General features: G+C 36.4%; 2 protein-coding genes across 4 annotated transcripts in view; both read right to left on the bottom strand.

Annotated features, from left to right (window-relative positions):
- Positions 1–13,700, bottom strand: part of LOC132142722 (BTB/POZ domain-containing protein 3-like) — a 285,051-nt gene that overhangs the window by 163,349 nt on the left and 108,002 nt on the right. The gene's annotated exons all lie outside the window — the stretch shown is intronic.
- Positions 648–6,945, bottom strand: LOC132142003 (homeobox protein OTX1 A-like). Of its 3 annotated transcripts, none has more exons than XM_059551653.1 (4): positions 6,813–6,945; positions 2,740–2,857; positions 2,380–2,531; positions 648–1,881 (listed from the first exon to the last, which is right to left on the bottom strand). In XM_059551653.1, the coding sequence occupies exons 2-4, from the start codon at positions 2,834–2,836 to the stop codon at positions 1,099–1,101; spliced, it is 1,032 nt and encodes a 343-aa protein (XP_059407636.1). In that variant the 5' UTR covers positions 2,837–2,857; positions 6,813–6,945; the 3' UTR covers positions 648–1,098. The 3 variants fall into 3 exon arrangements, with proteins under 3 accessions (XP_059407636.1, XP_059407635.1, XP_059407634.1); XM_059551652.1 differs by lacking the exon at positions 6,813–6,945 and adding an exon at positions 5,148–5,334; XM_059551651.1 differs by lacking the exon at positions 6,813–6,945 and adding an exon at positions 5,044–5,334 and having other exon boundaries at positions 649–1,881.

Raw genomic sequence — 13,700 nt, 5'->3', positions numbered from 1 at the left:
AAAACAGACAGATATCCAACATTTCTTATGTTTCTTGGCAACACTAAGCATAAGCCCACAGGTTACTTTGATGGAAGAATTGGTGTCTTATAACATGGTGCTGCTGCCATCATTTTTGAAAAGCAACAAACTATTTCAAGCCTTCTTTTACAATGATTTTAACAGTTTAAGGACTTTCATGTCCTTTACAATGTACTCACAGCCTTGAGGTGTTTATTGCTTTACAGTAAAATTAACTCTGATTGGATAAGGCATTTATGATATCAAAATAATGAAAATTCTGTATTAATGCACCTATATAAAGTCTCTACATCTGCAATATCATTTAGTAATGCTTATGATCTTTAGTATTGGGTTTAATGATTGTTTCCTTTTAGGGACACCATGCACCTAACCATGGCAAAGTCACTGTAATTCATAGCATCTTGTGGATTATAGCTTTAAAATTGGAATAATTATAATCTTTATTGTGGTGCTTGGTCGTTCTTGCATTTGCTCTAATGTTTGTTAAGTAAAATCCTCATTACTGAACAAGATTTTGTTTTTAAATTGGAAAAAATTTAGTAACGCAATGAAAAAAGATTTATTGAATTTTTAACAATTTTGTTAAAAAATCTTATAGTGGTTTTGAAACTGTTGTTTTTAACATACAAGGCCCATAATGTTTGGTACATCAGAAGTCAAAAAGGGAATGAAAAACAGTTTGTCTCAAATTTAAGCTTATATTTATTAAATGAACATGAATGCAAATTAGTTTTTAACATCTCACACAAGCTGTAAGGCATAAGTCACATTCACCTCTGTAAAGAAAATAATATAAAATTATTATTGCCTTCATTGTTTCAAACATCACATGTCTCATTTGTTCAGTGCGTCCTGTCGGGAGTGCGACAAATTTGACCTTCGCTTTATAATCTGTCCACCGAGGGCACGTCTAGCTTGGTTCACGAACCCTTGTTCCTACAGCTCTTCACCGGAAAAGTGGGAAAAGTTGGCACAAAAGTCACAACTTCTTCCCTGTGGTGTCCAACATTGAGGAAAAGACTTTCTCCACAGTAAAACAAACAAGTAAACATCAGGAAACAACATGAATAATCCTTACAAAACCTGAAAGCGCCAGGCGGCCTGGTCTTTGTAGTCCAAGCAGTCGGCCGCTGCCGAACTGAAGTTCAGTTTCCATGATGAAGCCATGGCAGCCTGATCTTTGTAATCTTTGTAATCCAGACAGTCCGAGGAGCTGAATGGCAGTCCAGCGCTGCTGTACCCCTGGTGAGGGTGGTGCGGGTGTCCCCCACTCTGCCCGATATGGTGAGGGTGGTGTCCTGACACCGCGGCGGTGCTTAGCTGTGTGTGATGGGTGTGAGGGTGATGGTGGGCGTGGCCAGGCATCGGGGCCAAATAGGATCCGCAGTCCATGCCACCGAAATAAGAGGCACCATTTGAGGTTGGGTAGCCCTGGGCATAGCTGGGAGCCTGGTTGTAGGGCATAGGGTACGACGGCACTCCTGTGGAGCCCCCGCCGCCCGAGATGGCCCTCTGCATGCAGGAAGCACTGGCCGGGGGGGAGATGTCTGGGAGCGAAGAGGGAGCGGGGAGTGGCGAGACCGGAGCGGGACTCCAGATGGACGAGACAGGTGTTGTTCCTGAGGAAGAGCTGCTTATCAGGCCCACTCCGCTAAGACCAGAGTGGTTGGAGCCCGAGGACGAAGATGAGGACGATGAGGTGTTACTGGAGACGGCAGGAGGAGTAAAGTGGCCGCTGCTCTCTGACCCCGGACTCTCGCGGGAGGGAGAGGATTTCTTCTTCGCCGGACGGATCTTGGAACTGCTGCTGCTCTGCTGCTGCTGACGACACTTTGCCCGTCTGTTTTTAAACCAAACCTGTCGACAAGCACATCATAGGTTAATGACTGTCATGCAAATCAGCAAATATAATCTATGAGCTGAAATGTTAAGATCTGAGCACCTAAAATATTAATTTAACTGCACTGACACTATCAGATGAGAACAAAATTCGAAATGAATTGAGTTGGATAATGAAACTGTTGTCTTTATAGCATCTTACAACGACATCGACAGTTACTGAACTGATTTGAATCAACACTGAATCTAAAATAAGATGAATAATCTCCTTTAGACTGAAAATACTGAAATTGAACTTGTTTCATTATGGATGAACTTTGCAGCACTGATGCAGTAATTGAACTGATTTGAAGTTTTTTCATAACTGATAATTTACAACATTGACAAGAGTTATTATTTTCCTGTTTGATTGTAAAGCTGCTTTGAAACATTCTGTATATATAAAGCAGTGTATAAATAAATATGTGACTTGACTTAAATCTCTTAGGATTAGCAAAGTGGCACAACAACACCCACCTGCACTCTTGACTCAGGTAAATTGATTTTCAGAGCAACCTCCTCACGCATGAAAATGTCTGGGTAGCGTGTCTTGGCGAACAGATTTTCCAGTATGTCCAGCTGAGTGCGAGTGAACGTTGTTCTCTCTCTTCTCTGTTTACGAGGATGTGCTGCAAGAAAGAAAATAACTTAAGTTACTAAATTATGTCTACAGGTGTTCATTTGAAAAGTCATACATGCACTAAAGGTGCTTTTGAATCATTTTCGAATTGACATGCATTGCATGCTTAAAAGTACTGCAAAGTTCTTATTTGTTGCTATTTTTCGTAAAGACACTGCATGTAGAGACTAATGTTATCTTTCAAAAAATGTGCTTACACGGATATCCCATAGAGGGATGGAGGAGGTCCATGGTTGCCCCATTGAGCCCCAGCCCGTTCATGGCATAAGGGCCCTGTTTGAGGTATGACATCATTGTTAAGCTCCAGAGAGACACCTGCAACAAAAATTAATTATTAAATAAATAAACCAAAAATAAAAATGTGTTTATTTAAAATGTTATAATGTCCCCTCCCCTCCATTGTGTTTTTCTCCAAAAAATGCTAAACAGAGCATGCCAAACAGTTCCAAACAGTGTTTGGAACTGCCAGTAATTGTATCACCTTTATCATACATGTATTGCCCTATCACAGAATGCATTGTAATAAATAGTATTTGGATATATTAAATACACAGCCCCATTGTAAAAAAAAAAAAAAAAAAAATACAAACAAACATATGAAACGCATGTCATGATAGTGATCAGTCTGAATGACCAATGGCTTGCCTTTAATGATCTCTTTTTTTACACTCGACTAATCAAGGCCTTAACACACTAATTGGCCATTTACATGTCATGCCCTGTTAAGCGCTCCTTCTGATGCGCCCCCGCCAAATGTTTGATCTTTTCTTTTGTTTACCAGAACGTTTGAAAGTTGGCGATGCAGTTATGAATTTAATTAATGGTCGTTTTTTTCTAACACATGTTAACAGATAGGCCTAAAACGAGCCATATATATTTTTTTCTATGATTTGGATTATAGCCTATAAACTAAATTAATTGAACATGTGGCCTTAAATTTATAAAACAAGTTAATTATTAAGACCCAGTCCACACGGAATGGCTGAATTCACTTTGAATAAAGGCCCCAAAAAGCGATAATAGAAAACATGTCTTATTAAATAAAGCTAATATACAGATTTTGGTTGTATTCACAGTACTTTTTAAATGTGTGTGTGTGTGTGTGTGTGTGTGTGTGTGTGTGTGTGTGTGTGTGTGTGTGTGTGTGTGTGTGTGTGTGTATATATATATATATATTTATTTATATATATAAATTTCTCACTCTCTCAATAATATAAATATATTTGGCCGAGATACAACTATTTGAATATCTGGAATCTGAGGGTGCAAAATACTTAGAAAATCGCCTTTAAAGTTGTCCAAATTAATTCTTATCAATGCATCTTACTAATAAAAAGAAATTTACAAAATATCTTTATGGAACATGATCTAATGATTAATATCCTAATGATTTTTTGCATAAAAGAAAAATCGATAATTTTGACACATAGGCTAAAATGTTTTTCTGGCTATTACTAAAAATACACCCCAGCGACTTAACACTGGCTATAGCCTCTCATCTTACATTTTACAGAACGAATGAAATAATAAATAAATAGTTACCTTTATTTTTTTTTAAACGAAATGTGCAGCATATGATCGAATATTATATTTTGTTATTGTTCTAAAGCTAAAGCGCTTGTTTTCCTGGACAGAAGGCCGCTCGGGATAAACTCGAGGCTTATGCGCATTTGGAATTATTTGGGAGGACCAAACTGTGTTTCGTTGCAATTGTTATGAGGCAATAGTACAAATGTATTAAGACAAAAAAGTTCTGTAAATGACATGTTGCGCTTTTTCTCCGTCGCTCATGTCTATGAATGGCCCCATTAATCCCACGCTGAGGACAGATAACATGGGCCTAAGGACTCCACAATCGAGCTTTAACTATATGTAAATGGAAAGTGAGTGTGCAAATTATTCTCCATAGCCATTTAGATTATACCCAGAGGGGACTCCATTTGCAGAAGAAACCTTATCAACTAAATAAACGACAACTCTCTTTCTCCTTACTCAGGCTCTGCAAAGTTCGTTAAATACGAATGAAATTGCGAAGTTCTGAAAGACACAATAGCCTAATTCAAGCAAAATATAGCCTATGTATTTTTTAGGCATTAATTTGTCTAAGACTTAATGCAGGGCAAATTATCTTTTACAATAAGCGATTCAAAGAAAGGTTTTTTCTCCTAAAACAAGAAAATTTACTTCGAACCCATTTTTGCAAAGTAGATCGTTAAACTAAACTTAATGAAAATTATTAATTTTAACTGCTGCCTTTCATTTTACGGAAAAGCAAAGTGATGCCAAAGTTACAACCAAGTTTACTGCACTTTTAAACCATTCTGAAAACTTTAAACAACTTACTGAACCAACTTAAATTGCATAATTACATAATGTAAAGTGATGTTATATATATATATATATATATCATAACAACCTTAAACAACCTTAATTTTGCACTTTTAGCCTTTAGATTGGTAGCCTATTTAAAATTAAAACATATTTGAAACATTTTGCTTTACCTCTTATTTTTGGTCTTCTGTGCTCTTTTTTTTTTTTCTTTGAGATCCGTAAACTAAAAATCCACAAAACCAATAAACTCTTTTAGGAGAGCAGTGGCTCTGACCTCCAGCTGATGATTGGAATTGCAAGAAAACAATTGGCCACAGACTTCACAAGAAGTTCCCCAAATGATCACAAAGCCGGTCCGCAGACAGTCAGATCCAGTGGCTCAAGAGGCTCGTTATCCACGCGTAATATTGAGGTGATAGCCAACGCTAACGAATTGAGATTGATCACCTTCCTGATGGCCTGTCCGTGTATGAGCAAAAGACACCTGCGGACCCTCCCACCATAGCCAATCAGAAGTCTCGCTTGTCTTATCAGACGACCGCTTTATCCAATCAGATCGAAGACTCACTCATTAACTCCTCCTTTCGACATGACGACATCTTAACCTGCCGTGGGAACGTATGGGTCCCGAGGAGAAGAAACGGAGAAGATTTGAATACACTTTTAATTCGAGCCTTTAGTGAGCGTAAAACTGAGGCAAAGCAAAAACATATGATTATAGGCTATTTTTCAGTCGATTTACCGTTTGGTCGATTAAATGCGTCGTTTTTTAGTCACCTAATCTTTTCTGAGCATACAATTATAAACATTCATAAAAGAAGCTAATCCACGCATGCTTTACAGAAATTTATTTTTGGCATATAAACGTAAATAATTATAAACATGCTATAAACGAAATGGTCAAAAACGTTGAAGTTAGGCCGTTATTAGACATGCGTCTTCCCTGGTCAATTATTATTTTTTGTCTGGATTGTTTACGTCATTTAAAACTACATTTAATAGTAGGCTACAATTCATGCAAAATTAGTGAATTTATTTTTAGATGGCAGTTTCAAAATTAAAAGTAATTTTAATAATTATTTTAAATTTTTTTAAAAAAAAGTAATTTAAAAAAAGAAAAAAAAGTGGTAATTGCGGAGAAAAAGCATCAAAGGCTGCAATTCTAATAAATAAATAAATAAATCTAGATGTAGGCTAAGTAGCATATAGTTTTATATTATCATGTACTTTTATTATTTATTAGGACAAAACAAGCAATGAAACGATTCGGTTTTAAAACCTAGTAGTAAGGCTATTTAAAAAAGGCTATTTGTTCGCAAAAAGTCTGGTGTAACCAACATGCAGCTGTTTTGTCGTTCAAAAATTATTATAGGCTATATAAAACCATAAACAGAGGTGAACCCCTTAAGTAAAAAAATAAGTAGGCCTAAATATTTTTTTTGAAGTTTTAGTCACATAGATTTACAAACTTCTTGATATCCCATGACTCAATAAAAAGAAAACACTTTTTTTGTGAAGTTTAATAGGCTAGGCCTATGTTATATGTAGCCTATATCTCTCTTCTTCTTTTTTTTTTACATTTTTGTGTAGCCTTAAATTAGCCTACTAATATAGAGAACGGTATAAACCTTTATGAATTGCTAAAAAGATTTAGGCCTACATAGTCAGTTAAAGTCACAAAGTCACTATGAGGTCTGCAAGACAGAGCAAGTCAATCGATTGATAATCACAAATTATCATAAGGGCATTTGCCTACAAGTCATATGCTTAGGCCTATTTACAGAGTTAATTACTGCTCCAGATCTGGCATTACGTTGAACAATGATGAGATACATGACAACATAAACCTAGAGCACCAACTTCTGGGAACAATTTAGCACGCACCAAAGCTGTTAAAGAGGCTCGTTCCTGTAAAATCAAGATATCTTTTGGCACCAACCTATTGTCCAGGGGTATTTGTGTAATCCCAAAATGCAGTAGAGTTTCCTGAGCAGTAAAAACCCGTAGAGCCGCGGGATCAGCCGGCCTGAAGCGAGTGTGTGTGTGTGTGTGTGTGAGAGAGAGAGCAGCGACAGTGTGTGTGTGAGAGAGAGAAAGATTGGTTTCTTTGCCAGACGGATTGTCGTGTCTCTTGTAAATCGTCGGCGCTTATTAAAACGATGGTGCGTAAAATCCCCTGTAAATCCCGGAGATGTCAGGAAGCACGAGCGCAGTGCGCGCTGATGTCACTCACCGCGGCTTCGGAAAGAGGAAGACGCGGGAAAGTTTTACACCTGGATTGAGGAGTTCACGGAGGAGGATCAACAGGAGGATAGCCTGACTGTCCATACCCTACTTTAAAACTATTTAAATATCGGGCGGAAATAAAATAATGAAACGAGATTTCCTAAAACTAGAAGTTTTAAATCTCCTTTGTTTAATCCACTTCTGGCCTGTTTACGCTCAGTTACGTAATGCAGAACTATTTTTTTCTTTATTATTAAGTTCTTGAGAAGGTAGTCCTGTCGACAATATCTATCGAAAATTAAAAATAAAACCTGGGCCTATCTGAATCGGTAAAAAAAAACACTTTTCTAGTGTTAGTTCCTGTGCATCTTTTGAAAAAAAAGAAAGAAAAAAAATACATAAAAATAAAATAACACTGAAACAGACACAGACATTTTGAGGTCCCTGTTCTTAATGATTAAAAAAGTTTTGTTTCACTTTAATTTAGATGTAGTCTAAGATGAAAGACGTACATTTCACACGTATGTAGGCTACATTTAAAATGATGTTGTTTTTGTATTTGTTTGCTTTAAAAACTCATATAGGCTTACTTTAAGTAGCCTATACTAGTTATTTACACATATTTATTCGGTAATACTACTTTATTTTATATGAGAAACAAAAAACGTTTTAAAAATATATTTCTGTAGGCCTACTGAAATAAAGAATGGAACTTGATATTTGTTCGTTTTGTTATAAAACAATGTTCCTTCATTGGATAGAGGTTACAAATCCGCTTAAGCAGATTTTCCTGCGAAAGTGTCTGAAAATAAGATACAATAGTTCAGTTGTGTCATAATGTCTAGGGCAAAAAAAAAAAAAAAAGGATTAATGCATTTCCATTAGTATTATTTTTAACAGCAAGACAGTTTACTTTAAGGGAAATGTGCATATATAACATAAGCTCAGTATCAAAGACACCATGAATAAATGTGTCATGGATGAAGGACAGCAGTGATTAGATATGAGAGCTCACTAACTGATCTAAGCTTTTGTTCAGGGGAAAATTAAACTGGTAGCTGCTGCCAGCTTCCGTGAGGAGAAAACACAACCCGCCTGCAGCTTTCAGCTGATCTCAGCTCAGAGTTGACATTTTAAATCCAGATAATGTGACTGCTTAGAGACATAAAACCAGAGCCCAGATCAGAACCATTACCTGAGACACACACAGGCCCTGGACATTTAACCTGAATACATTATTCAGGGACTAATTATAGGTTGTTTGAGTTGTGTTACATTGCAAACTCAGTATAGTGTAATAATTCACAAGGAAGTGCATGTTCATACTGTAATTTAATAAGCATCAGTAATTAAACTTAAGTTGTTCCAAATTTTCTTAATTTATTATTACTTTACTTTTCAACTTTTATTTATTTATTTATTTTCAGATGAATATTGATAATGCCTGATTTCAGAGAATGATACTTCAGTCCAAAGTTATGCAATTTACATTAAGTTTTAGTAATTGTGTTGTGCATTTTTGTCACTTTTATTAGTTTAAAAAAAAGTCTATATAGTTTTTTTTATTACTTTTTATTAGTTAATTTAGTTTTAGTTATTTGAGCACTTTAAGATAAACTAAATTAAACTAAGAAATTTTGACTTAATTGGCAATCAGACGAAAAAAAAAAAAAATATATATATATTTGTTACAAGTAGCCAAAAAAGTTTTATTTTTTATGGTTTTGGTTTTAGTTTTTGTTAATGATAACGATAACCCTGGTGACGTCTCTTAATGATTGAGGGGAAAAGCCAAACACTCACCATGAGTGTGGACATGAAGATAATGGAGAGGAGGGGAGTGTGGAGCTGTCAATCACAGCACGGGGGTCCCGCCCCCCTCATTAGGAGGGTAAATGGAAGGGAGGAGTGATGAGAGATAGAATGAGAGAAACAAGACTCAGGAGGAGAAACCAGATACACAGCTAAACACACACACACACAGACACACACACACAAAATGACACACTACACCACAACACTTCAACAGCAACACTTAGTTTGCTTATTCTCCATTTGAGAGCATCTTAGCTGTAATATAACATCCAAAATCTTAAAATGATGTACTACAAAAAAGTCCATATTGTTTGCTCTATTCTAAATAATACTGTCTTTGAGAAATTTAAGTTGTTTTTTGACCAAAAACATTTTTTTTAATCACCCTTATTTTATTCCCAAAAATTTGTTTTGTGGAATATAAAAGAAGATATTTTGATGAATGTTTGAGACCAAACAGTTTTGGCTCCCATTGACTTAAATTATATAATGCAATATAATGTCCATAAAATGAAAGTCAGTGGGAACCTAAACTCTTTGGCTGCAAACATTCTTCAAATTGTCTTATTTTATGTTCCAAAGAAGAAACAAAAAATATACAGGTTTGGAACTACATGAGGTTTTTCATGTCTTGGTGTACTATCCCTTTAAATTTGAGTCTGTTTATCAAACAAACCATTTGACTTGAGAGATGCTTAAAGACTCTTCAGAGTTTCTCTAGAGCCTACAGGTTTTTTTAATCGACGTCAAAGTGAGAAAATAATGACAATTTTAATTCCTGTCTGAGCCGTTCCTTTTCAAGCCAAGTTCATTTCTGTCACTCTAGCTTTCCTCCTAAATATACTGTCTCAGCATTTGAACTAAAACTCAACACCTGCTAACAAACACGAGAGGTTCATCTTAACAGGAAGAGCACATGATTTAGCTGCCAACAGATGGAAGACTGTGTTTCTTTTCCTTCAGGTCTGTCTTTCTTGGCTTGCAAAGACTCACATTATAACTTGCACGGCTGCCATAATCTCTCTCTCTCTGTCTCGGTCTAACAATGCGGTTCACTGGTTACTATGCAAGCTCACACAGCCCCACAAGAATGTGCAGGTTCAGATCCTCATGACCCGCCCCACAGAAACTAAAAAGAAGACAAAAAAGAGAGGGATTAAGACCTGCCTGCAGGACCCAGTGAAGGAGAGGAGAGGAGAGACTTGAAAACGGCTCTGTTGATAGACCGTCTCAAAACTCACTTCCACTGAGAGGAAAATGCCATCTTGGCTGTAATAATACTGAGTCGGTTGTAGTACTAATGTGCTTCTAGGGCAGAAATAAAAGAATACTGTTAAAGTTTAGCTGCTTTGATGTCATGACACTGAACATGCATCATGTTTTCTATTGGCTATGTATGAGAACTAACACGATACTTGCATCTTTGCAGCGTAAAAAGGCACCTATAAATGCTTAATCAGAAGCGGACAGATACAGACTTTTTTATTTCCGTTTTAATTTTAATTTTACTTAGTAATGTTGTTGTTTTTATTTTAAACGTATACACTGTAAAAAATAAAATAAATCTATAAAATAACAGAAAAGGTCTGGGGGCTCATTACATGGGACATTATCCATTAATTTTATGGACATTTCTGTTACCTCTAAAACAATGCAGTGTAAAATTCAAAATACTAGTAAAACAACTGTAAAAAAAACTAATACGGAAAATTCTTTAAATATAAATTTTTAAATATTTATTTTCAGAGTGTAAATAGTTTTCATTTTTATTTCAATTTTAGTTATTTTAGATATTTTATTTTATTTTTAAATTAAAATTTTAATAAATGTATGGTTTATTTAAAGTAACAAAAAATATTAGAGTAATCCTTCTATGCAAATAGACCAAATATAGAATCCAACTTGTTATGATGACCTCATCTTTATCAGTTACATTCTAAAAACACTGAACATTCCATCAATGTCCAAAATGGGTCAAAGTCAACTGGAGTTCTTCAATTTCTAAATAGCATTTAAACTGCTTGAGGAGCATCAGTGCATCTGTGCATTTGCAAAACAGGCTATCATTTTACAACCCGAATTCCGGAAAAGTTGGGACGTTTTTTACATTTTAATAAAATGAAAACTAAAAGACTTTCAAATCACATGAGCCTCTATTTTATTCACAATAGAACATAGATAACATAGCAAATGTTTAAACTGAGAAAGTTTACAATTTTATGCACAAAATGAGCTCATTTCAATTTTGATTTCTGCTACAGGTCTCAAAATAGTTGGGACGGAGCATGTTTACCATGGTGTAGCATCTCCTTTTCTTTTCAAAACAGTTTGAAGACGTCTGGGCATTGAGGCTATGAGTTGCTGGAGTTTTGCTGTTGGAATTTGGTCCCATTCTTGCCTTATATAGATTTCCAGCTGCTGAAGAGTTCGTGGTCGTCTTTGACGTATTTTTCGTTTAATGATGCGCCAAATGTTCTCTATAGGTGAAAGATCTGGACTGCAGGCAGGCCAGGTTAGCACCCGGACTCTTCTACGACGAAGCCATGCTGTTGTTATAGCTGCAGTATGTGGTTTTGCATTGTCCTGCTGAAATAAACAAGGCCTTCCCTGAAATAGACGTTGTTTGGAGGGAAGCATATGTTGCTCTAAAACCTTTATATACCTTTCAGCATTCACAGAGCCTTCCAAAACATGCAAGCTGCCCATACCGTATGCACTTATGCACCCCCATTCCATCAGAGATGCTGGCTTTTGAACTGAACGCTGATAACATGCTGGAAGGTCTCCCTCCTCTTTAGCCCGGAGGACACGGCGTCCGTGATTTCCAACAAGAATGTCAAATTTGGACTCGTCTGACCATAAAACACTATTCCACTTTGAAATAGTCCATTTTAAATGAGCCTTGGCCCACAGGACACGACGGCGCTTCTGGACCATGTTCACATATGGCTTCCTTTTTGCATGATAGAGCTTTAGTTGGCATCTGCTGATGGCACGGCGGATTGTGTTTACCGACAGTGGTTTCTGAAAGTATTCCTGGGCCCATTTAGTAATGTCATTGACACAATCATGCCGATGAGTGATGCAGTGTCGTCTGAGAGCCCGAAGACCACGGGCATCCAATAAAGGTCTCCGGCCTTGTCCCTTACGCACAGAGATTTCTCCAGTTTCTCTGAATCTTTTGATGATGTTATGCACTGTAGATGGTGAGATTTGCAAAGCCTTTGCAATTTGACGTTGAGGAACATTGTTTTTAAAGTTTTCCACAATTGTTTTACGCAGTCTTTCACAGATTGGAGAGCCTCTGCCCATCTTTACTTCTGAGAGACTCTGCTTCTCTAAGACAAAGCTTTTATAGCTAATCATGTTACAGACCTGATATCAATTAACTTAATTAATCACTAGATGTTCTCCCAGCTGAATCTTTTCAAAACTGCTTGCTTTTTTAGCCATTTGTTGCCCCCGTGCCAACTTTTTTGAGACCTGTAGCAGGCATTAAATTTTAAATGAGCTAATTAAGTGGATAAAAGTGTAAAATTTCTCAGTTTAAACATTTGCTACGTTATCTATGTTCTATTGTGAATACAATATTGGCTCATGTGATTTGAAATTCCTTTAGTTTTCATTTTATTAAAATTTAAAAAAGTCCCAACTTTTCCGGAATTCGGGTTGTACATCTGAACACCTTTTCCTGTAAATATATATATATATGATGATATAGGGAAATGAAAGACATAAGGGAACTCTTCAGAATCATAATTTATATTCATCTGAAATATAAAAACTGTAAAAAGTGTACATTTAAGAGGAACTGACTTTGAGGAGCCATTTCTTCCAGAGCTGACCCTCAAAAATGACTTTTGCTAGTATATCTTGTCAGATGGATTGTCAAATTATGTAATAAATTCCAGTTTATGATGATGGCCCCACATTTGCATTGCATTTTGAGTCTTCTAACAAGTCATTTTGTAGCCATATTCAGAAACGTTAGCAAACAGCAGTCACTTCCTCCTCGTATAAGCACCTAGTTAATCTCTGTTTCATAATCTCATTACTTGATATCACACAAACAGATTATGTGAGCCAATCTCCTAATTACCATGTGCATCAAAGTGAATTGAAAAAGTTAAGCCGCCTGGTCATCAAACTAATTACAGTCTTATTGATTATGGATCTGAATCTTTATCTTGAGCTCAGTGGATTCACTATGGCGACCGACGCGGCGTTGGCAGGTCGCCATACAAATGTCAGAATCGATCACATGGAAAGTGACTATTTAAAAAGGCTGCGCCACATATGGATGAACCCACTGGAATAATGCTTTTGTACAGGCCGGTGGGTGAATCTAAAGGGCCATTCCTGCCCCACTAGCACTGCTCATAATCAGCAGCCAATGTGTTTTGGCTGGGTTAAGCCGGTTATTGTCACTGAAACATATGACAAATTCAGATAACAAAGACTGTCATTTATGTAATCAGTGTGTTGTTCTCTGCATTTGTTTTTTTTTTTAAAATCCTTTAGTGTCCCAAGGCAATTATCCGTCAGGAATCACTGATAAACCAAGCAGGCAAAAGCATGTGACATATCTATATTCAGACATATATATATATAATTAAAAACACAGACAGATGTATAGGCAAATAGATAAATGACCCACAGGCAAGATGCAGAAATCATAAATGAGACATTGTTGCAATTGTTTTTAGTAACCTGAATTACTTAATAACAACAATTAGTGATATACTGATATTGTCTGATGGATTCACCTGTTAGCAATCATCAGTCT

The sequence above is a fragment of the Carassius carassius genome, chromosome 6 (genome assembly GCF_963082965.1).
Source record: "Carassius carassius chromosome 6, fCarCar2.1, whole genome shotgun sequence".
Lineage (NCBI taxonomy): Eukaryota > Metazoa > Chordata > Actinopteri > Cypriniformes > Cyprinidae > Carassius > Carassius carassius.
The sequence above is the reverse complement of the archived record's forward strand: the minus strand, read 5'-3'. Positions and strand labels throughout refer to the sequence as shown.